This window comes from Cetorhinus maximus, chromosome 13 (assembly GCF_964194155.1).
Source record: "Cetorhinus maximus chromosome 13, sCetMax3.hap1.1, whole genome shotgun sequence".
In the NCBI taxonomy this organism is placed as follows: Eukaryota; Metazoa; Chordata; class Chondrichthyes; order Lamniformes; family Cetorhinidae; genus Cetorhinus; species Cetorhinus maximus.
Window position 1 is genome coordinate 57,841,526 of NC_135891.1, and position 25,880 is coordinate 57,867,405.

The following is a 25,880-nucleotide window of genomic DNA, read 5'->3' on the forward strand; positions in this document are numbered from 1 at the left end:
TACATATCCACCATCCAGCATCACCGCCTTTGGAAATCTTTGATCTAATTATGTGCAAATTCAAAGGGAAAAAATACATTGGATTTGTCATCAAAACACAAATATTTGTGACTTATGTCCCTTGTTTGCTGTGTTTCCTACAGCTGGTGGTGCCTATTACATGATCTCCCGCTCACTTGGTCCAGAATTCGGGGGTGCAGTGGGCCTCTGTTTCTACCTGGGAACAACCTTTGCTGGTGCCATGTATATCCTGGGCACCATTGAAATCTTGCTGGTGAGTACAAGTAGCAAAAGCTGGAAGCAGTAAGAAAGAAAGAAATTGCCTTTTATAGTACACTTCATGACCTCAAGATGTCTCAAAGTACTTTATAGTCAATGAGGAACTTTGTAAAGTATTCTCACTGTTGTAATGTAGGAAATGCAGCAGCCAGTTTGCACACAGCAACGTCCCACAATCAGCAATGAGATAGTAACCAGATTACCTGTTTTAGTACCTCTTTAGGCCAAAAGACAACACTTCCTCAGTACTATAGAGAGTGTCAGCCTGAATTATAGGCTCCAGGTCTCTGGAGTGGGACTTAAACCCACAGGCTTATGACTCATCTGTCCTGCACTAACCATGCTGTTGATTGGCTTGATGCCTGAGGAGAGGCAGGAGGGGTGGGAGTTGGGGTCAGTATCATATGTGGCTTGCACCATCTCGAAGTTCCCTGCACCTCTTAAAGGGGAAGTGCATTTTGCCTGCAGCAGGTGCTGGGAGTTGTCTGATTTGATAAATTGTTCATAATATTTAAAACACAATTGAGCAGGGACGGTAGGTTTACCAAGATGTGAAAGAAAGGTGACTGAATCTGAAAGGAATCTGGCCTAGGAATGTCAGCAGAATGGTACAACCTGGGAGAGAGTGGTCTCCAAGTTTTTTCGACACTGCATTGGAGGCCTTAATGGAGGAGGTGCAGAGGAGGAGAGATGTCCTGTACCTGTGGAAGCAGGGTTGGGTGAGGCATGAGGTCCTCCAGACAAACTCTCAAAAGGCAGTGGGAGCAGATAGACATGGAGCTCAATGGCAGGATGTTAGCCCTGAGGACCTGTATGCAGTGCAGTGTGAAGTTCAGTGGCTTCATGTAAGTGATCAAGGTCAGTGAATGCATCTTCATGTGCCATATCTCACCAATCGAACCATTGTACTCAGACACTGCTCAATGCACCATAACCTTGTCGCACACCTACCCACCATACCTGATATTCATGTGCTCCACCTGGCCCTCACACATACTTGCTGCAAGCCTTACACTCAAAGATTGCACACAGTGCCAGCTGTTCAATCATGACAGCCACATTACCCAAACATATTATAACATACTCACTGACACACTTCTTGCCCTCTTGCAAGACAACTGGAGGCAGCAGGAGCCAACTGGTGGAGGACAAACATCCCTGCACATCCTGATCCCCATGGAGGAGATGGTGTTGGCCATTATTGAGACACCCATCGCTGAGGCCATGGCCAGTGGAGGTGCTGAAACAATCGAGAATGACAGAATCCTCCTTCTCAGATCTCACCTCTTCCTCATTCCACATTAACTTCTGATTTACAAGCTGCAGGTGGTGCAAGCGTGCACTGTTTACTTTCTCCCCAACCCTCAACTTGCCACACCCCAAGCTTACCCTTGTGCCTTTCTTTCAGAAGCACTGTATACAGTTTTAGTCTCCTCAGTCAAGGAAGAATATATTTGCCTTGGCGGTGGTGCAGCAAAGGTTGACTACTAAGATGAGAGGATTGCCCTACTATGAGATGTTGAGTAGAATGGGTCTATGCTTTCTGGAGTTTAGAGGTGATTCCATTGAAACATAAGATTCTGAAGGGGCTTGACAGGGTAGATGCTGAGAAGTTTTTTTTCTCCTGGCTACAGAATCTGAAACTAGGGGGTCATAGTCCCAGGATTCAGGGTTGATCACTTGTTACGATCCTCATGGGGGAACCATAAACCAAAATAACTAAATTTACCAAATGACCCTCAAATGAAGAAATTACCAACAAGATTCCATTTTTTTTTGTAGCTTTTACTTTAACATGAATCAGAGTCCACGTAAATTATACATGAGTTAACAGTCAAATTATGGTTGGCATGTATTATAAATTAAACATGGAATAGCAGATACAACAAAGGCCATCTCATGAGATTGCAAGCATTCAACATCACTCCCCGCACAAGTGTGCAATTTCACAGCCTTTCCAAAAAACATACTCCTACAGGACCTCCTTAGCACAATTCACGGCCTCTTGTACATTGTTAGATCTCTCCCTTGTCTCACTCAATGGATTTGGTCCTCAAGTCAAAGAGTCATAGAGTTATACAGCAAGAAACAGGCCCTTCGGCCCATCATGTCCGTGTCGGCCTTCAAGCACTTATCTATTCTAATCCCATTTTCCAGCACTTGGCCCGATAGCAGTTCAAAATAATTTCACCAAGTTAGCCCCTTTATTTCCTTTGGCTACCTATTCCTAGATTCACACCCAAAAATAACGGCAACTCACCATACAAAGAAAAGTGCAGCACAGGAACAGGCCCTTCGGCCCTCCAAGCCTGCGCCGATCATATTGCCCGCCAACTAAAACATTTTGCACTTCCGGGGTCCATATCCCTCTATTCCCATCCTATTCATGTACTTGTCAAGCTGCCTCTTAAACACCACTATCGTACCTGCTTCCACCACCTCCTCTGGCAGCGAATTCCAGACACTCACTACCCTCTGCGTAAAAAACTTGCCCCGCACATCTCCTCTACTGTTTTCTCCTCTCACCTTAAATCTATGTCCCCTAGTAATTGATTCTTCCACCCTGGGAAAAAGCTTCTGACTATCTACTCTGTCCATGCCACTCATAATTTTGTAAACTTCTATCAAGTCGCCCCTCAATCTCCGTCGCTCTAGTGAGAACAATCCGAGTTTCTCCAACCTCTCCTCATAGTTAATAACCTCCAGACCAGGCAGCATCCTGGTAAACCTCCTCTGCACCCTCTCCAATGCCTCCATATCCTTCTGGTAATGTGGCAACCAGAATTGCACGCAATATTCCAAGTGTGGCCTAACTAAGGTTCTATACAGCTGCAGCATGACTTCCCAGCTTTTGTACTCAATACCCCTGCCAATAAAGGCAAGCATGCCATATGCCTTCCTGACTACCTTATCCACCTGCGTTGCCACTTTCAGTGACCTGTGGACCTGTACACCCAGATCCCTCTGCCCGTCAATGCACTTAAGGGCTCTGCCATTTACTGTATAATTCCTGCCTGTATTAGACCTTCCAAAATGCATTACCTCACATTTGTCCAGATTAAACTCCATCTGCTATTTCTCCGCCCAAGTCTCCAACCAAACTATATCCGGTTGTATCCTTTGACAATCCTCTTCACTATCTGCAACTCCTCCAACCTTAGTGTCGTCTGCAAACTTACTAATTAGCCCAGTTACATTTTCCTCCAAATCATTCATGTATACTACAAACAGCAAAGGTCCCAGCACTGATCCCTTTGGAACTCCACTAGTCACAGCTCTCCATTCAGAAAAGCACCCTTTCACTGCTACCCTCTGTCTTCTATGACCAAGCCAATTCTGTATACATCTTGCCAGCTCACCTCTGATCCCATGCGACTTTACCTTCTGTACCAGTGTGCCATGAGGGACCTTGTCAAAGGCCTTACTGAAATCCATGTATATAACATCCACTGCCCTTCCATCGTCGATCATCTTTGTCACTTCCTCGAAAAACTCGATCAAGTTAGTGTGACACTACCTCCCCTTCACAAAACCATGCTGCCTCTCACTAATACACCCATTTGCTTCCAAATGGTAGTAAATCCTGTCATGAACAATCTTCTCCAATAATTTCCCTACCACTGACGTAAGATTCACCGGCCTGTAATTTCCTGGATTATCCCTGCTACCCTTCTTAAACAATGGAAGAACATTGGCCATTCTCCAGTCCTCTGGGACCTCACCTGTAGCCAGTGAGGATACAAAGATTTCTGTCAAGGCCCCAGCAACCTCCTCCCTTGCCTCCCTCAGTACTCTGGGGTAAATCCCATCTGGCCCTGGGGACTTATCCACCTTAATATTCTTCAATACCTCTTTTTTGATCTCAACATGATCCAAGCTATCTACACACTCTTCCCTAGACAAATTGACCGCTAAGTCCTTCTCTTTGGTGAATACTGATGAGAAGTATTCATGTTTTGATTAAAGTGTTATTTTTAACTTTTTTTCACAAAGATGGAAATAACAATACAAAGAAAAATAAACTATAAATAAATACAATTCCATAATGTTTCTACTTCAATATTTTAACAGTGATGTCACAAATGCTGGGATAAAAGTCATCAGTCCCTCAGTGCCACGTGTTCTACACTCAACAAGGAATGCTGGATTCAGAACAGCCAATAAATCTCCAAAACTCAGAGCATCCAAGAGGATGCACTGAGCTACAGAAAATTAAGTTGTCCTTCCTACAAATGCCTACATGGAATATTTCAGACTCCCACTCTTGCAAATTTTGGCTTTTTTGAAATTGCAGTAGATTTTACATAGGGACTATTCCATTAAGATCTTCTATTTGAATTCCATTCAGCTTACAAACAAAATGTATCTAACCCACAAGGATGAAGGAAAGTTACCCAGAACAGCGTCCAACTTCATACAATAGCTATGTCCCAAATTCGACCCTTGTTCTTCCGCGGACGCAGCCAAGTCAATTGTTAAACAAGTTAAAAAGAAAAAAAACCTCCTAGTCACAACATACAAGAGCCAAGAATAGAGCTTCACGTAGTCATAGAATGTGAAACATTATAGTGAATGTTTAGGAATTCAACTCCCTCTGTCCTTTTATCCTTGGCATCATTTAATCACTATATTTTACCTTGTCTCTTTTCAACCGTGGCTGTGTATGCATTAGAGACCTTGGGCCTTCACCTTGAATAATTAAAAATAATTCCTCTTAAGTGTTTCTGCCATACAAAAAGCACATCAGTCCCACAACAGTGGTTACAACTCTGGAAGATGACTGAGTCCTCCACCCCTCAGATATTCACCTGCCTCAGCATGGTCCCAATGTCTCCGTCCAACACATCTGTAAACTATCAGGAGTTAAGTTACTTTTGGATGAGACAAAACCAAAATTGTCCCAAATGGATGCAAAAGATAACATGGCACTAGTTCAAAGAGGAGCAGGGGAGTCCTCCCCAGCATCCTCGAAAAATATCACTTAAACAGATTATTTGACCTTAATGTCATTGTCATTTGTGGCAGTTTACTGTGTGCAAATTCCAACCGTACAGTATGAGATTGCTACATATCTTACATTACAATGATTACACTTCAAAAGGTTCTTCATTGTAAACTTAGTCATTGCTCATGATGTTCCATCCATTGACCTTAAGCAGATGGAAATATCACAGCATTTCCCAATTGTTGTATGCAAGACCCCAATGGTGGTGTGGAGCTTCAGAAAGTTCTCCCCAAAAAATCTTTCAGTCTTACAAAATATATCTTCCACATTAAGTCACCTGTAACAGTAGCTCCACTCCATCCAAGTCCCCCGGAGACAGTCAACACCCAAACAACACACTCCTGCAGAACCTCCTTAGCTAGACTCATGACAGACTTGATGGCACATCTCCTTCATCTGACTGCTTTAATAAATCTCATTAAATGGCCTGGTCAGCACTGGGAAAACTGAAGCATAGCAGTGGAATTCTCCAATTTTCAGTCTCTGCTCTAACCGTGTTTTCAGTTTTCTGTCCTTTTTAACTGTTTAACGAATACAAAACTCCTTGTAAATGTACCTTCTCTGTTCTCCCCACTGCTGCAGCTCTTTGTCTCTGCCCACACAGCTCTGTATGTTAATTGCCTTCATGTTGCTATTGTTTCCAGGTCAAGGGTTGCCCAGATCATATGGACCAGTATTTCTTATTGTAAGGAAGAAAATCACAATTGATCTCTTTAACGTTGCTGCAAACTGTTAAAAGTCCTTTTCAAACATTCTTAAAATCAGTTATGGATTCTATAGACATCTTAAAGAAATTACAAATTTTCCTTACTGTAATGCTTCCCAGTCAAATGTCACCACACAGTTAAGGCTAGATGAGGGCAAATTACTTGATTCAGAGTGTGGTGAATCTTTGGAATTCTCTAACTCAGAGGACTGTAGATGGTCAGTTATTGAATATATCCAAGGCTGAGATAGATAGACTTTTAGGCGAATCAAGTGATATGGGGATTGGTTAAGAAAGTGTATTTGAGGTCAAAGCTAATTGAATAGTGAGCAGGAATTATGGCCTGCTCCTGTTCCTCATGTTCTTATGTTCTCAATAGATACCTGTTATTGGGTGGCTGAGTCGCCTATTTGTAATAGAGTTGATCTGCAGACAACTTTCTAAGTGGAAACATTGGGCAGAATTTTTCGCTCGGCATGTGGGCACGCGCCCAATCTGCTCGAGTGTGAAATAATGCACGTTGACATCAGCCAAGTGTCCCGACGTCAACACACACTCTTGCGATATGTCACTTGGCGGGCATACGCAGGAGATGGAGGCGCAACCGTCATTAATTAAGAGGCCAGTTAAGGCCCTTGACACACCAATTGTCTCGGAATTTACGTAGCCCGTGCGATTTTTCGGCCATCGCACAGGCAACACAGGCAGGCGGGCAGGCCACAATTTGCAAAAGTTCATCCACAGGCGGGATAAGAAGGTTAGTGGCATTGTCAATGTGAATAATCAGGAGTTTTGGAGATTGTGTGCTGCTGGTTGCTTCTGTGAACTGGACAGCTTCATCTCGTTTCAGAGTTGCATTCTGAGCATTTTGAGGCTTTATTTCAGGATTTTATTGTTGTCTTCCAGGCCCCCAGAGGATTCAGACCGTGTGGGCCCTTCCAGGTATCAGACAGCCTTCCATAAGCCTGGCAATGGGGATTGTGGTCTCTGCTGGAGGCACCTCCTCTGAGGTGGAACAAAGGGGCAGAAGAAAGAAAAGGCCAGGTGTCCCAATGCAGCTTCCAGGGGAGCGACCTGTGGGAGGAGAGGCGCAGGCACAACGGGTGCAGGGCCAACAGGTAGTCCAAGACAGAAGGAGCCACAGAAGATGGCACCATCCCGCTGCCAGGGTTTACAGGCGACGATGCAGCTACCTCAATATGTCCAAGGTGCAATGCTGAAGGAAGCTCCGTCTCTCAAGGGAGATAGTGACCACTATTTGTCAGAGGATTGGGCCTGAGATCAGCTCCAACTATGTGGGTGGACAGCCTATGCCAGTGGCTCTGAAGGTCACAGTGGCCCTCAACTTCTATGCCTCCGGCTCCTTCCAGGGGTCAGTGGGGGATCTGTGTGGAGTCTCTCAATCAGCTGTCCACAGTTGCGTCAAACTGGTGACAGAAGCTCTGTTCAGGCGGGTACTGACCTTTATTCTTTACCGTAAAGATGAGGCCAGCCAGGCTGAGCGAGCCAGAGGCTTTGCAGTGATTGCAGGGTTCCCCCGTGTCCAGGGTGCAATCGACTGCACACATGTGGCCATCAAGGCGCCAGCGGGTGAGCCCGGTGCCTTCGTCAACAGGAAGGGCTTCCACTCCATGAACGTGCAGATAGTGTGTGACCACAGGATGCTGATTCTACAAGTCTGTGCAAGGTACCCTGGCAGCTCCCATGGCGCATACATCCTCAGACACTCCCAGGTGCCGAGTCTCCTCAGTGCTCCAGCCCAACTAGATGGATGGCTGCTGAGTGACAAGGGCTATCCCTTGAAAAAGTGTCTCATGGCGCCTCTCCGCCACCCAAGAACAGAGGCCGAGCAGCGGTACAACAGGAGTCATGCCTCCACAAAGGCAATGATAGAGAGGACCATTGGTCTTCTCAAGATGCGCTTCCGATGCCTGGACCATTCAGGTGGTGCATTACAATACCCCGCAGAGTGCGTGTCACTGATAGTGGTTGCATGCTGCGCTCTCCACAATCTGACACTGTCAAGGGGGGGACCCACTGGAGGAAGAAGATCTTGATGCAGCTGCTCAGGCAACAGTTGATGAGTTCATTAGTGAGTACGAGGATGAGCATGGTGAGGAGAATGCTGAGGACATGGACTCTGACCTGGGTAACCTCCAGGGAGGTAGGGACACCTGGGACAATTTGATCCAACGCTCCTTCAGCTAGCCTACCAAATAAGAACCACCACCACATGCCAAGGTTGCAGGCTCCATACTCGATCCCTGACAGGACCAGTTCCTTGGCTAACAACATACACTCTGTGCCTGTGCAATAAAGTTTCAGGAGACACCCGTCCATCATAACATCATGGCCTACCCTGCACCTACAGAACAAATGATGCCACAGAGGCCAATTGCACAGAATAACATCTCATTTAATGTTGCATGTGACACGATGCTGGACTAAACATTAACCAGTAAGATAAAGGCAAAATACTGCAGATGCTGGAAACCTGAAACAAAAACAAAAAATGCTGGAAAAACTCAGCAGGCCTGTCAGACCTGCTGAGTTTTTCCAGCATTTTTTAGTTTTTGTTAAACATTAACCAGTGGTGTTTATCACACCCTTAACAAAGTCAAAGCAAAATGGGGGAACAGTATATCACCCGCGATAAGCCCCTCTTGTGCTTAAGGTGCTTTACATTTACAGGTGCTACATCATGGTGCTCCCCACCTCGCTGGCAGCGGTATTGGAGACAGCCGGCTGACCCTGCTGTCTTGTTGGCCTTGATGACCTTGGCGGTCGTCCTCTGGCCAGTGGAACCCATGCTGGCCCCGCCTGGAAGGCAGCAGCCAGTGCCACGGCTGGCATCTCCCCAGTCGCCGCAGCCTCGTCAGATGCCACGGCCACTAGCAGAGGGGTGGAGGAGCTGCTGCTGTCATCCAGAGCGCCCTGAGAGGGGCCTGCAGAGACAACAGGCAGCTTATGTGCCAACTTGAGGTCGCTTTGGACCTCCCTGCTCACCATTGATGGCCGGACACCTAGCTGGAATATTGGGTGACAAATCCATTTCCCATACGGACACTGACCGGCTGAGGTCAGTGCCTGTGTGAGGGCTTGCAGGTCCGAGTGCATCCACAGGGACCCCTGATTCTGTCCCTGGAGCAGCCTCCCCATGAGAGTCGCCACTCTCTCCATGGAGGAGGCATTGCGCTCGGCCATGAGGCTCAAATGCAGCGGCCGTGCTCCGCAGGGACCTCTCCCAAACGGAGACCATGGCACACATTCCCTCATGTATCTCCGCCAGATCCTCCCGCACATCCTGCTGGACTTCCAGCATCTGATGCCTTAGGGATGACTCCAGAGGCTCATCATCAGCCACCAACTGAGCATTGTCCTGGTCTCCAGCTGTCCTCCAACTGCCAGCGCCCTGGGCACTCTCTGCCTCCGCCTGCACCTTAAGCGGGTGTGAAGTGTCCTCACCAATGTGCACCAAAATACTAGACAGCGGTCTTATGCCCACTGAGTTGCTGGTATCTGCGTTGGTGCCTGCTTGACAGAGTGGGTGGGACGAAGGTGCGTGGTGAGCATGGTGGTCCTCCGGGGTCAAGGGGGCCCCTCAGGGTCCTCGGTGCGAATGCCTGTTGGGGAACCTAAAGTGGAGAAGAAGGACATGTTATTAGTTAAAGTCATCACACTGTCACTGTGCATGCCAGGCACCCTGGTGAGACAACGGAGATCTGCATCATGGTGCCATCGTCTTTCAATTATCAGTGGGGACTCCAGTTTCGAGGCTCACATCAATTGCACTATAATGGTTGCAATATTCGACATTCTCACCTTGGTGCATTGCACTCTTACCTTCATCTGACACCCCAACCTCACGGCAGCTGGTTGATTGAGGTGCATGGCGCCTGTCGAGCTCCAGGGCCTCCTGCTCATAGTGGGTGAGGATGAGGAGGTTTGGGGGTCTCCCTCCACCCCTTGACCTCTCAATATTGCTATGGGGTGTCTTCTCCTGAAAAGAGAACGGAGCATTGATTAGTCCACTCTCTACCTGCAACACCATTGCAGCCTGGCCAACCCCACCTGAGGAGCACCTCACATTCCACATCCAATTTGTAGCCCTCAAGCCACAAGGCAAGCACTCCAAGCAGCCAGGGCTCACCCCTTTGGCCAGCTCCAGCATCATTGACAGTTGGCACTCAGACTCTAACACCCTTGAGGTCCACGGGGGAGGATGGCCAGCCCTTAACGGCTCTCCACACTGACCCATGTCAACACGGTAATCACCCTTCCCAATCGCAGCAGATTATTGAAGCACTTCTGGCACTGCACCCATGTGCGCCTCACCACGTTGTGGGCTGCTCACCCAGGATGCCACCTCCTCCCATGCCTCCTTGCTGAGGTGCAGTGGCCTCCTCCTCCTGTCTCTAGGGATGAAGGTGTCCCTTCTGGCAGCCACCTCTTCCAGGAGGGCTGCAAGGCACTTGTCGAGAAACATGGGGCCGACTGCCCCGACAACCTGCCCTCTCGCCAACCGCACTCGAATGCACAGAAAGAGTACAGGAGACATCTTTCCGTGACAGTCTTCCAGGGGCTGCCTGGGCCGCTTTTGAATCGGCCACTGGGTCATCATCAGACCCAGCGGACATCATGCCCCCACCCCCGCCCATTCCTTCTCGGAGCTTCCCCAGCTGCCTTTCATGCTGACGGGCCAATTAAGGCCCGCCAGTGTGAAACCGCCTTCCGGACCTGATAGCGGGCAGTGGTCGGCTTCCTGACTGCCCTGGATGAGCCTGCCTGTCAAGGGCAAAATTATGCCCATTAGGTTTATTTACAATATAGCTAGCAGCAGCTACATGTGTGCTTTCAACTCCATTTCTATCTCTACACTGACTGGAGGTAGCCCGCACTGCTAACACATTGGTTTACACAGATCATGTGACATTACGTCACTGGGTGATGGTTAGATTTTCACTTGTTGGAAATATTTCTTCAGCTTGTTAAGTCCTTACACACTCCTTTTTTCATCCTTTTGTATTCCTTGAACTCTCCAGGCTCTTTCTGTCATACTTTGCCTTGTTCCTTTTTCAAGACACGAACTCTTCCAGCTTCCTTTTGAAATCTCACTGGCCAAACAAGGTTGATTTCCCTTAACAAGTTTTGCCCCAGAAGGCTCGGTCCTCTGCCTCTCAATACCATCACTGGTAGCTGTGCCGATTGGTTTCTATAATGGACAGTTACTCTACTGATACCTTTTACTTGGATTTCTTCGCCTGTGCATGTTTTCAACTAGGCAGATGTTTGTTCCAAATTTAATTGATGTTCACCATTATTTAAATATCTGAAAGTGTGTTTTCCGTGTCTACTTCCATTTTTACTGGTTTGCCATTCACTTTTCCTGTAAGAAATACTGGCACTGTCTTCCCAACTTTCCCGTTAATCAAGGAATAAATGTCAGAATTTGTTGTTTCAGGCTCTTCTACACTATAGACTTCATTGGGCTTTTTCCATTGTTTGCAAGCCTGTTTAAATCTCTCTTTGCACTGTCTCATTATATGTCCTCTTCTGTGACAAAAGTAACATCCTACTTCTTTAAATTACCAATCATTAAAAGACTGATTGTTTCCACATCGATTAAAGTTGTTCTTCAATTTAGCTGCTAAATTAATTCTTCTTATTTTTTGATTAGCGTGGGCTGTTTCCCACTTTGCAGCAGTCTCGCTTTTTTGCGCCACTTTCAGCTGACTTTTCCTGCCCAATTTGTGCCATTTGCACCCCTTGTATTGCTTGTGGATCTCTTAGATTGCTTTCCCTGGCCAGCGCTATTTCTAATGCCTTCTTAAAATCCAGATTCACTTCAGCCAGCAACTTTCTCTGAACAGTGCCTTCTTTCACACCACACACTAAACGACCTCTGAGCATGTTGTTCAGAGTCTCACTGAACTCGCAATGTTCCATTTCAAATGCTTCAAATTAACCATGGGGCTCTATTTCATGAATTGAATCGGAACATCTGCATCGTGACTGAGGACTTGGGTTGAAAATATCCCTTCATGAGGTCCATCAATTCTCCGAAATTCTTCGAATCTGGGGCAGTAGGTACCATAAAACTTTGAATCAAACTGTAGGTTTTGCTCCCACAAGTACTCAAGAGGATCACTACCTTTTCTCTTCCCCATGATTTTGATCGCTTGAAAGAAGAATTGTCTGCAACTGGCTCAAAGGGATTGATTCTACCAAATTGTGGAATTTTGGGTGCATATATCTTCTGTTATTTTAACGAACATTGATACTCATAATCGCTGGGCGAGGTACAGTACTGATTCCAATTTATCTTGATTTATCCTGATTTATTCTCAGTCAGTTTGTTGTAGTGTGGCTGAGTCGCCTATTTGTAATAGAGTTGATCTGCAGACAACTTTCTAAGTAGAAACATTAGGTTTATTTTCAACATAGCCAGCAGCAACTACACGTGTGCTTTCAACTCCATTTCTAGCTCTACACTGACTGTGGAGGTAGCCCGCAATGCTAAGACTTTGCTTTACGCAGATCATGTGATCTTACATCACAGGACTATTCTTAAAGGTACAGTCCAACACTTAACAAAACCACAATTACTACAACACCCAATGTGCATTCTGACCAGGCAGCACAGGAGCAGGGTGATGAAGAAGACCATGGGCTGTATTTTACATACCCCCACCGGGCGTGTTTTTGACCCTGAAAATACGCTGCCCACACCATAAAATGCTTGCCATGGGCAGTCGGGCGGGAGTGGACAGCGCGATTTTTTCAATAATTATTTCAAAGGAAGGGAAGGGTTTCTATTTTAGGGGCTGCCTTTTGCTGATCAAGGGGTGGCCCCCATAAGATAGAAACCCCCCTTTCACCCTACCCGTCCACAGCCTTAAACACACCCCACCACCTATTTCCCCCCTCCCTGACCTGCCCAAACCCTCCCAGCCCAAGACCCTAGACTTACCTGTTGCCGGGGATCCATGGACTTTCTTCCTCCTCCTCTTGCAGTCCCAGCAGCACCCACTATTGTGCTATTGGTGCTGCCGGGACTGATGGAGCTGCCAGCCAATCCTATTGGCTAGCAGCTTCTGAGGGTGGGCCTCGCTCCCAGAGAGGGTTGCAAGACCCACTCAGCCCTTATTTTGCCCACCCGCAGCGTGTTATGACTGTGGGGTGAGCCGTTCACCTCCCCCCACCCCAGCAATATTCAGCACCATATCTTGATTTCACACTAGCAGCCACCAGCAGATACTGGCAGTGTATAATTTAGAGGCAGGACCTGCACGTGGTGGGACACTGGAAATGGGTGCCCTGCAGCCAGGGCAGGTGGCAAGGATGGTACAGAGGTCAACATTGAACACGATTTCTGCTGCAGAGGACTCAGATGAGCACTTCCATGAGGCAGGCTACAGAAGAAGGGTGATGGGTGAACACAACAAAATGCTTGGCACATTGGGAACTCTTCCAAAAATCCTGCATCCAATGTTAAGGAGCATGGAGGAGTCCAACACCAACGTGATAGCTTTGCACAGAGTGTGCAGCCAATAGTTTCAAGCATGAAAGCAATGGACAAATCCATCAGTGCACTTGTGGGACCAGTCATGATGCAGGGTCTCGTGGCTAGTGTCCCAGCTTCCATTGCAGCGCAAGCAGAAGCCACCAATGTCTGAGTTCTGCAATGGAAACACAGAATGAAGTCATGCAAGGTCAACATGCTACCATGCAGGCTCAGACTATTGCCATCATGGTTGTAGCTAGGCAGCATTATTCAAAACAGAGCACAGGGTGTCAAGCTGTCTAGTAGTCTGTCCTGTAACAGGTTAATAGCATTGCTGAGTCGCTGCCTTTGGGAAGTGGCTCCATGGAGCACAAACCTGCTTTCCTCTCTCAGAAAGACAGCATTTGTCCTCCCATGACTGCCCCTCCACTGGACCTTGTTGTTGGCTGTCTATTCAGACTGCTACCATCCATGCTGAGATGCTGCAGTTTGGAGTCAGGTCTCTTTCAAAAAGCCAGTTCAATGAACTGAAAGAGTTAAGTCACCTTTGCTCACTTCTCATGTCCACAACTTCAAGGACTAAAACTAAAGTCAGCACCAGCCATGCTACAGCCACTGGGGTAGCATGGCATAGGAGCACGAGGAGCCACAAAGGCACACAGAAGACAGACATAAGGATGATTGCCTAGTTGACTTTGTGTATAATATGGAATGATTTTATTTATAAGTTTGATTGTATGTTGACTTTCTGGTGGCTTTTAGTTTAACATTGTGGCCAAGCTGATGTGATGGTCAGTGACAGGGGAGGTAAGGTGTGGGACTGTTTGTGGCTATGTAATTGGGGTTGTGGTTACTGTTATTGCATTTGAATGAATCCTTCACATACAGTTGGGCCAGAAAGGGGTTGTGTTTAGTTCCGTTCACTCACCCCACTCCTTCCTCCTCTTGTGACCACTTTACTGAGTACTGCAAGGTTTTTCCAGCGTGGTTCAGACAGCGAAAGTGTTGTTTCAGCATGCCAATGATCTTCTGTATCATATTTGGAAGGCAGCATAGCCTTCATTGTATGCATGCTGCTTATGTGTGTGCAGGTCACACATAAGGAGTCATCAGCCATCTGGTTGGCAGATTGCACTTGTCACCCCATAGCTACCCTTTGGTTTGCCCAAATGGTGGCCCAAATGCAGCTGGCACAGCAGACCACTGCAAAATGAAGGCCTCTTAGAGTATATGGTCCAATGAGTTTCCTATTGGATACCTTATGTACAATACATAAAGCATTTACCTCTCAAACTTTAAAATCTTCTTTCTACTAGAGAGGATCAAGAATGAAAACCTCTAAGCCATGCATCAATTGCAAGCCAGAAAAATCTAAGAAACTGACTGCATAAATAACTTCAAGGAGAATTTTCCGCAAACTGGAATTATTTGTAATTTAATAACTGTTTGAATCCTAAGGGGTAAAGAAGCTGTCTAATAAAGATATCATTTAAAAACTAGCATCTGCCTCACAAATAGGTTAATAGATAAGTCTACTGCATGATGTGATACTGAGCCATACACGCCAGAAAGATCCCAGGAATGATCTTGGTTAGCAGCCTGGAGGGTCATGAAAGTCAGCCTCAATGTGTTGTATTGTGCTGTATTTATCTTCACAGAAAGGGTAGTAGAAATCTGAAATTCTTTCCTCCAGGAGCCTGATATTGGGAAAATTGGAGCTTTCAGGACTGAGATTGATAAATTTTCACTTGGTAGGGAGGCCAAGGGATATGGAGCTGAGACAGTTAAATGGAGTTGAGGTGTAGATTAGCCATGATCAAATTGAACAGAAGGGCAGGCTCAAGACGCTGAATGGTCTACTCCTGTTCCAATGTTTTCCAATCTGCAAACTAAAAAAATCTTTAGCTTGAAATATAATGACAGTATTCTATTGTTCAGCTGTTGAATCATGACAACAATGGCATATTATCTTCCTTCATCCACCATGTGTTTAGTTCTAACTTGAATGTTGTGGTTAATTATATGTATGACTAATGCAGAGTTGATTGATGAGAGGATACCATAACATGAGTTGTATAATTTTCAGGATTTTTAACTGTGTTGGGAAGAGTCTAACTGAGTAAAACATTTAGAAAGGGTGACTACATCTGTCTACAAAAATTCTGTAATTCCCTGTACTTTTTACAGGCTTACATTTTGCCCAGTATGGCAATTTTCAAAGCAGAGGAAGCCAGTGAGGAGCCAGCAGCCATGTTGAATAACATGCGCGTGTATGGAACGTGTGTCCTCACCTGCATGGCTCTTGTAGTCTTTGTAGGAGTCAAATACGTCAACAAGTTTGCTCTGGTGTTCCTGGCCTGTGTCATCTTATCCATTCTTTCCATTTATGCTGGAGTTATCAAATCTGCAATTGATCCACCAAGCTTCCCGTAAGTACAATACCACAAGGTGACAATACAATATTTAATAATATTAGACCAAAAATCATGGTGCCTGCTGTGTACCATGAGACCATATTTAATTGAAACATGTTGGACTTTAATTCAAAGTCAAAGCTTATTCACTCAGCCAAATCACCTGCAGAGTTAACAGGCTGGTAACCTGGTCTGAGGACAAGTAAAAGAAAAAAAACCCTAAAGCAGAAATGTGGAAAATATTGAAAAATTACAGCAAAATGAAAGATTCCACACACCTTCTAAACAACCTTACATGTTGATTGACCTGCTATGAATTTTTACTTTGTTGCCTGGGTAGGGATAATTAACCTTTACCTATTCTGGGTAACTATTTTATTCAGCCACCTTTCCCAATGGAGACAATTCTGAAGAATCTTGTTTGAAGGAAGGAGCAAAACCATTCCAATTTAGATTCAGGCCAATAAAAATTGAGAAAAATCCTAGTCAGATACAGTCAATACAAAGCACAGGCTTCCAGAACACCATAGACCCCTGGATTTTTCAGTTCACATTTTTTCATACTCTTGTTGAATTCAATGGGTAAACAGTCAGCAGAAAACCTAAACTAGAGATCAGTGCATCATAAGATATTCCATGAACTTGCCTATTGTGTACTGGTAGAAATCAATAGTTTCATCAAAGGAGAAAGCAGCATACAATGGTCCGAATCCCAATCACAAAAATAGAAACTTTAGAATATAATAATTGTTAGAAACAGAAAAGCAGCATTAACAAGTAAATCTTTATTTGAAAGATCAACTCAATCTACCACTTTTTACTGTATTCCTCAATTCCTTCTTTCTCAAAGTGAACTTAATTGTTTCATGAACCTATTTATACTGCCAAGTTTAATACTCTTTCTTGGTAACTTTTAATCCACGACTCCTTTATCCTCTGAATTACAAAAAGTCATCTGATTTTACCTCTTACTTATACCTTCCTCATTTATGTCCTCTCCACTGATGCTTTAACGCTTTGTAGAAGTGAACTATTTGCCTTAATCAGTTTTATCATTTCTTTTATAACCTAGTTATTCTCAAATTTGTGCAAATGACTTCTGATCAATTTCTGACCAATTTTCCCTTATAGAGAATGACATTTGAATTATTTGCTTATTTAGTAGATTATGGGCTGGATTTTGCAATAAGCAGCAAAGGAACATTGTTCACCACTGACCTTGAAGAAAGCTGCCCACAATGATCTAGCGATCCCTGTGCTTTAATTTTCCCCTTTCCCATTAGCAGTTTAAATCTGGCCCCAAGTCAAGGGGATCCCCAGACGTCAGCAGCAATGCTGTCAGCAAGCAAGGTAAAAAGTTAATTACATTGAAGTTTTCTCAGAGCGCAAACCAAGTAGTCAAAAACCTTTGTTTTAAATTTAAATTTTTAGATAGCAAAATAAGTGATTTATAATTGGGTTCAAAAAGGACCTAAAATATCATAAGCTTTAAAACTAATGTTGTTTCAAAAATATTTCGAACTTTTGTATCATGCTGGAGAAATTTGGCATTCTACAAATGTGAAATTGGCTTTTTAGGGCAGTGAGGATGCTCAGCAGTAATTATAATTTTAGTACATCATTAAAAATCCAGTTACATCAAGTTCTGATCAGGGACAGGTTCAGATCAGGGACAGGCTCGGATGGGGGACGGGTTCGGATCGGGGAAAGGTTCGGATCGGGGAAAGGTTCGGATCGGGGACGGGCTCGGATCGGGGACGGGTTCGGATCGGGGACGGGTTCGGATGAGGGACAGGTTCGGATCGGGGACAGGTTCGGATCAACAGGAAGTACCAGATCACAAAACCTCAAAGGCTACAACTACAAAAAATCCATTGGCTGACCAAAAATTGAATTCCCTAATGCAGATAGAAAAAGTAAAATTGGAATTCAAACGAAGAAAATAGGGGTGTCCCACAATGAGGAGACCATTATGACTGTACTGCATGATAACAATTTGGTATTACAAGTACTGTCAGTCAAGATATCTGTCCCTCCATGTGTCCAGTACTTACCTAGGTAATGGTTTTGTGTTCAGAACACATCTAGCACACTAAAATGTGTGAAATGTATAAAATAAAACTTCATTTTAACTTCAGACCCAGAGCTGAAAATTTACAAGTACTTGCCTCTGTGCAAACTTCCCTCACCAAAAACAAACTGATGATAAAAGCAAAATACTGCAGATACTGGAAATCTGAAATGAGAACAGAAAATGCTGGAAAAACTCAGCAGGTCTGACAGCATCTCTGGAAAGAGAAACAGAGTTAACGTTTCGAGTCTGTATGACTCTCCTTCAGAGCTGAAACTGCCATGAATTTGATATCAGCTACGTTTGTTGAAAGGAATTAATGTGTGTGCCTGTAAAGGAACAGACCAGCTAAATATACCCCACCTTAGCTGCAGCATAATACATTGTACAGTAAATGGTACAACATTACATCATCATCCCTTACCATGAGCAACATCACAGGGGATCTCCTAGCACAATATAATAGGTTTCTGCAGAGGATTCCTACTATAAGAGGTTCTTGCCAGTGTGTAACTGAGTTTGCCTCAGAGATACTTCATGTTTCTTAGTCCACAGTTAACTGGATGTTGTCTCTGTTTTCAGTGTCTGTATTCTAGGGAACAGAACATTGTCGTGGCAAGATTTTGATGTGTGCGCTAAAGTGATAACAGTGGCCAATGAAACAGTGACCACCAAGCTTTGGAAGTTCTTCTGCACATCTAGTTTTCTCAATGCCACGTGTGATGAATACTTTGAGAAAAATAATGTGACTGAAATTCAAGGGATTCCCGGAGTCGCCAGTGGACTCATCGTAGGTGAGTGGCGATAAAAAAGCACCAAACAGGTACTTTACTCAGCATGTGTGCAGCATGTGCATCAAGTGTGCACATGTGCATCTCAAATGTCGTCTTCTTCAATTTATCCTGTTTGCTCCTCTTCTCGCCTGAAGGTGCTGACCTTTGCTGGGTGTGTGGTCCTACAGGTATTTATTTGTGTCATCCTTTCATACTTCACCCAGGCACCCATTTTTCACATATGAGCCCCGAGGGTAAGAATATGCAGGCTACCCCCCAGAGTCATCACAGCCAAGTCAAACCTGTTTCATTCAACATTCACAGTGATCACTATTAGGAACAAAAACTCTGCTGATTTCCAGCCCCTCCCTAACCAAAAGGCTTTGAGATCAGTTGCAAAACTCTTACTGTTACCTTAGCTGAGAATAGCCAATTTAATAGAATTCAGGATTAGGTCTGAGGTCCTGGGACCTAGGTGGCTCAGTGCCTTTATTTAACTGGGCCATTAAAGGAGACAGGAGTCTTTGTTTCCAGTTGTCCCATTCCATGATTCTGTTTGTGAAGGTTGATTAAAAGAATACACAGTTTGTTAGAGGGGAAGGATGGCAATGTTAATCTCAGACACTCAATTGGAAACTAACAGAATCGAGTAGGCTGGCCATGTTCAGTTGCCCTGCCCAATTCTGCTCTTTCTGGAGTCAATGAGAGGTACAATGAGTCCAGTGTTAATGGGTAGCTGGCCCAATCCCAGCAGTTTCCTGGTGGGTGGTTTAGGTTAAAATTACCCCTGAGGCATGATGACTTTTACTGATTCTCTGACAATTGATGTTAACAGAGCGAGGAAGAATTATAGGACCAGAAGATGTTCAACTAGTCAGGCTGCCATTTAACAGGCATTGTGGATTGACCATGGTTTGAAATCAATGAAAATGGACACCTAGTAGTTGTTATAAAGAGGCACCCAATCTGCAATGCCAGGGCAGTAAAATGAAAATCTAACCCTTCATTTCTCCAATAGAGAGGAGCCACATGTAGTATTGTCACATCAGGTGATGTGAGGCTCTAAGTGTCAGAACGGCAGTGCTGGGCTTATTTCCCCAAGTTCGCTACCTCCCAAAATCATGAACAGACTACTCTCTGTTTGTAGACTTTTGCACCTAAGAAGTGTCAAGCACAACATATTGAGGAAAAAAATTACGACAGCAAAGCAACAGCTGATAAAAGGCACAATGCAGGAATCTTTTGCAAATAAAACAGAAAATGCTAGAAAATAGTCAGCAGGTCAGACAGCATCTGTGGAGAGAGAACAAGAGCTCTCTCTTGCAATATTTCAGATCTATGACCATTCATCAGACACATATGATCAAACACAAGATAGGAAACAGGAAATAATGAAACAAACTAAAACCTCGTCAGAGAGAAGAGCAGGGATTCTTCAAGGTGGGCATTCCTGGAAGAGAAGTGACAGTGAATTGTAATTGAATAGCAGAGTAGGCTTGAAGGGTCGAATGGCCTTTTCCTACTCCTATTTCCCACATTCCTGTGACTTAAACAATAAAACAAAAGCTAAATACTGCAGATGCTGGAAATCTGAAATCTGAAATAAATAAATTTGAAAATAATAACTATCTCCTGCTGGAGCAGCAGTTCAGGGCTTGCTCCATATAACCAACATCTTACATGGCAAGCACAATTTAAAACAAGGTTGTGTGCAATTACCTATATAACAGATCTATTACCTATGCTGTTAGAACCAGAGACAAAGAGGAAGAGGAAAAAAAGACTAGATTGCGAAGGAAACAAGGAAAGAAAGACTTGCATTTATATAGCGTCTTCCATGACCCCAGGACATCCCAAAGTATTTTACAGCCAATGAAGTACTTTTAAAATGTATTCACTTGTCATGCAGGAAATGCAGGAGCCAAGATGCCAAAGAGAGAAATGGAGAGAGAAAATGTGGCTTGCATCACTTCTACTAATAGACTACAGGGCTGTAAACCAAATGCAAGCTATATTAGAGCATCTTCATTATTCACTATAAGCCATTAGGTCTTTCCTATAGCTAAAATGATTTGGTAATAACACGACATGGACTGCAGCGGTTCAAGAAGGCAGCTCATCGCCACCTTCTCAAGGGCAATTTGGGATAGGCAATAAATGCTGACCTAGCCAGCGATGCCCACATCCCTTGAGTGAATTTTTAAAAAACTGGTGAAATATCTCAAAATATCTTGACAATATTGATTGTAATGATCCATTATATCACCTGTTCTAGAGACTTTAGAACAGCATTCTGCTTCCTAAATGTTCCTCGGGTTATACTTAGGAGCAGCAAAGTGTCCCACAATTGTGCATACTTTCCTCTTGGTAAAAAGCATCATATACAAAAAAAAAACAAAGCAAATAAGGTGAAAATTTTTTTGTCAATTGACTTTAACCTACACCCAGTCCACTCATTGTCAGACCCAACTAAACTAAAGCCATATATGGACCTATTAAATTGCTCTGATTTTCTGATCAAGCAATTTTGGTGAGTGGTTGGGAGAAGATAACTGGAGGTGGAACCTGGTTTTACTTGTTCCCCATCTTTTTCTGCACCAAATTCAAAATTTCTGCAGAGTTGGTATTGGGTGCTTCCTGCATTCCTCCTGACTTCTAGGAGCAAAACTGGAAGAGACAGGGCTAGTGAGCTGACACCTGGCGTCCAAAGTTCTGCTAGTTCTGCCTCTATTACCTCCATACATGCAGTGCTTGCTAAGCCTGAATGCTGGTAGAAGTGTAGCACAACAGAATTTTAATGTTTTGTTTTTGGAAGTTTCAAATTGAAACTCAAGGCACTTAAACCCTTCTTATGTGATTTTTGTCCAGCTCAATCGGGTTTGGTGTACTGCAGCAAGGTGCTGCAGCAACATTCCTTCCTATCGTGCCCCAGACATGCCAAGATGGCATGGTCACCCACCCAGAATATGTAATTTGTTGGCCATCAGATTTTGGACAGGGCGTGTAACAGTGCCAATTGGCAGACAAGATCCTGCTGTATTGCATTTCTAGTAGGATATGGACTTCAGCAGCTCAAGAAGGCAGCTCACTACCACCTTCTCAAGGGCAATTAGGGATGGGCAATAAATGCTGGCCTAGGCAGTGATGCCCACATCCCATGATTGAGTGAAAAAAAAAGCCTATAAGACATTTCAGAACTTGGAAGTTACCCAGTGCGAAGTCAGTAGAAAGTAAAAACATAAGAACATAAGAACTAGGAGCAGGAGTAGGCAATTCAGCCCCTTGAGTCTGACCCGCCATTCAATACGGTCATGGCTGATCTCATTTCGGCCTCAACTCCAATTTCCCGCCCTCTCCCCATAACCTTTCAACCCGTTACTAATTAAAAATCTGTCTATCTCCTCCTTAAATTTATTCAGCGTCCCGGCATCCACTACGTTCTGAGGTAGTGAATTCCACAGATTCACGACCCTTTGAGAAAAGTAATTCCTCCTCATCTCTGATTTAAATCTACCACCCCTTAGCCTAAAACTATGGTCTCCCGTTCTAGAATGCCCCACAAGGGGAAACATCCGCTCCACGTCTAGTTTGTCTATCCCCTTTAGCATCTTATATACCTCAATTAGATTTCCTCTCATCCTTCTAAACTCTAGTGAGTATAGACTTAAAATGCTCAACCTCTCATCATAAGACAAGCCCCGCATCTCTGGAATCAATCTAGTGAACCTCCTCTGAACCGCCTCCAAATCGACTACATCCTTCCTCAAGTAAGGGGACCAAAACTGTGCACAGTACTGCAGGTGTGGTCTCACCAATGCCTTGTACAATTGCAACAACACTTCCCTATTTTTATACTCTATTCCTGAGCAATAAATGCCAAAATTCCATTTGCCTTCCTCATTACCTGCTGTACCTGCATACTAGCTTTTAGCAAACTGTAGCATGTGAAATAGATGTCCCAAAGTACTTCACTATGCATTTTTCTGAAGTGCAATCACTGGCCAGGATTTTTCAGATGGTGGAATTTCCCTTCCTGCCATCAGAGGAGTCGGTGACGAATGCATTGCGGCCAATACTTGCTGCCCCACAGCTATTTAATGCTCCAAGGAGCATTAATTAACTGGAGATGGGACTTCGGCCCCTCACTCAGAAGGAAGTCTGGCCTCAAAGAGTTGCCAACCAATCAGATTGGCCGTCAGCTCTCTAGTTACAGCAATGTCAGAAGCCACAGTGGACAGGACTAGGACTGCAAGCAGTCCCCAGAATCTAAGTCCTGGGAGTCCAGGACCAGGTAAGTATGCGGGTCTTAGGGTGAGGAGGGGAGTTGAGGCCTGGGGAGGTGGCGGTTGTGTAGAGTGGGGTAAAGCATCCAATGTTGAAAGGAGGCTGTTGATGGAGACGCCCCCAACCCCCAGCCCAAGGCCTAAGCAGTATCACTTTTCAGACTTACCCCTGCCCCTCAATCCCTCCCACCGGCCTGAAAGTTGAGGTTGAGCCTTAAGTAGCCATAAGTGGTGAGCAATAAATGAGATGAATGAGCAGTTTATTTGCTTTGATGGCATTGATTGAGGTTGGGGGGAGGTGAAAATTTCACCAGGGAAAACCTGGCGAGGAGACTTATATTCTGTGCATATAAAGCGGCAGACTTGTATAGAGACTGCAGACACTGTAGACCAGCCATAATGAAAACAGAAAATACTGGAAAAACTCAGCAGGTCTGACAGCATCTTTGGAGAGAGAAACAGAGTTAATGTTTCGAGTCCATATGACTCTTCTTCAAAGCGAAAGAAAAGTAGAAATATGATGGAATTTGTACTGTTTAAGGGAGGTGGAGCAAGTAAAGCAGAATAGAAGGCCAGCGATAGGTGGGACCTAAGGAGAGACTGACCAAGGTGTCATGGACACCAGACAAAGTGAGTGTTAATGGTAGTGGTGAAGACTAAAGATGCCAATAGTGGCATAAAGGTAAGAAAGTAGAATGTGTTAATAGCAGAACAAGGGTCAGCACCCTGTGAAAGAACATGTAACAAGTACCAGGGGGCACTTTTGGTGGGGGGGTGATTGGGGAAAAAGGATTTAAAAAAGGGATAAAATGGGGAGGATAAAAAAAGGGATAAACCAATGAATAAATGAATAAAAATGAAAATAAGTAAATAAAAAATAAAAATAAATTTATAAAATTGATTAAGAAGGGGGTGAAGATAGAGGAGAGAGTTCATGGTCTGAAGTTGTTGAACTCAATGTTAAGCCTGGAAGGCTGTAAAATGCCTAATTGGAAGATGATATGCTGTTCCTCCAGTTTGCGTTAGCTCTGAAGAGTCATATGGAGTCGAAACGTTAGCTCTGTTTCTCTTTCCACAGTTGCTGTCGGACCTGCTGAGTTTTTCCAGGATTTTCTGGTTTTATTTCAGATTTCCAGCATCCGCAGTATTTTGCTTTTATCTTACTGTAAACCAACTGTTTGGGCAAATAAATTACCATTGCAATCCTCCAATGTTACTGACACAGTGGCAGTAACTTACACTGAGTCATCATTTTAATAAGTAATATTACCACTAAGTGTGCCTGAACTGTGTCCACGAGTCATTCATCTTGACTAAGTGTTTGCCTTCAGCACAGTCAGAAAAACTGCACCAAAAGATGTACACTGTGCCAAATAAGGCTTAACTACTCCTATAAAGAGAACGTGACTTGAACTTTAAAGACCAATGTTGTGAATCAAATCTTTGCAGTTTCAAATGAATGAACCTTTAGTGTGTGAGTATTTGATTCACGCTTAGATGGTTAAAGGTTCAAATCACCCTCTTTTGGTGACATAGCCGTATTTAGAATATTACACAGCTTCCCGTGTTTTTTTTTGCTAACTCTCTACATTTAGCAGGTCAAACTAAGGCTTTGAAAAATACTCAATTACTGTTCTTGTTTACGTGGGCACAATTGATAGAATCAGAATGGGTATTGCACCGTTTATGGGCCATGAATTTGTGGATGATTAGGGAAGGATATTTAGGAAGGAAGTATTGATGGCATCTGAGACTGAACACTGTGCCAAACAACTACTCCAGAATCAAGTGATTTCAGACAAAACACAGGCACATGAAGCAAGCCAAAGTACATCTATCTAATGGTGCTCAGCCTAATTCAAAAAGTGCTGACTGACTTGTGCCACATGCTACAAGTAAACTAAACAAGATCAAGACCGGGTCATTCATCTAACCTGCCTCACATCCACAATGCCCAAAGCATCATGACCAGACACTTCCTACCATCCTCCTTCTGCCTTTCTTTGCGCCCCCCTCCGCACACTGCCCATGCCCCCATAACACCCCAAATTGACCCAGTGTCACTTAAAACTCTGATAAGTAACACAATTTGTGAGCTGAAAATAAAATCAGGCAAGCTTCCTTGGCCTTGTATACTTGACTACTTCAGAAGAGAGGAGGGGTCATTTGGCAGATGTGAAAGAAATAATAAGGTTTTCTTGCACTGTTACCTGTTTGCTTTTCTGCGGATAAAAGTACATTGATTAGAATGGGTCACCATGCACTTATTCAACACAATAAGAATATTACCTGCATGTGAGCCAATGCAATCTGACTGTGATTGCTGTGGCTGACTCAATTTGTATGGAAATAACATAATAAAGATAGTTCCAAAGCTGCAGCAGAAATAATCAGAGCCAGTTCCTGTCTCACAGGGCATGGTTTACCTACTGAAAGGGGACATTATGTTAGATAAGGAGTGAAATTTCATCTGCAACTAATCCAACTCTACAAGCCACTGATTCTATTGAATATAAAGATAGATCTCATATCTGAGGCAGAATGCTACAAGTAGTTTGGTGTAGATAAAATGTCCTCATTCAGTTTAACTCCTTCACCTACACTAGCCTGTAGGTTCAAAAGAACGAATGCATAAACCTATATTTCTTGTTAGACTGCTGTATTTGTATCAGATTAAGTGTGAAGTTTCACATGTAAATGACACTGACTGACACCCTGAATTAGCATAAAAGCAAAATACTGCAGATGCTGGAAATCTGAAACAAAAACAAAAATAGCTGGAAAAACTCAGAAGGTCTGACAGCATCTGTGGAGAGGAAGACAGAGTTAACGTTTTGAGTCCATA

General features: G+C 44.2%; 1 protein-coding gene across 1 annotated transcript in view; it reads left to right on the top strand.

Moving 5' to 3' along the window:
* The window catches only part of LOC144688627 (solute carrier family 12 member 5-like), a 742,161-nt gene that overhangs the window by 567,039 nt on the left and 149,242 nt on the right, over nucleotides 1-25,880 (top strand). Inside the window, exons 6-8 of the mRNA XM_078555421.1 lie at nucleotides 144-274; nucleotides 15,682-15,923; nucleotides 18,562-18,773. Coding sequence (XP_078411547.1) covers nucleotides 144-274; nucleotides 15,682-15,923; nucleotides 18,562-18,773 — 585 coding nt within the window. The remainder of the gene's footprint in view (nucleotides 1-143; nucleotides 275-15,681; nucleotides 15,924-18,561; nucleotides 18,774-25,880) is intronic.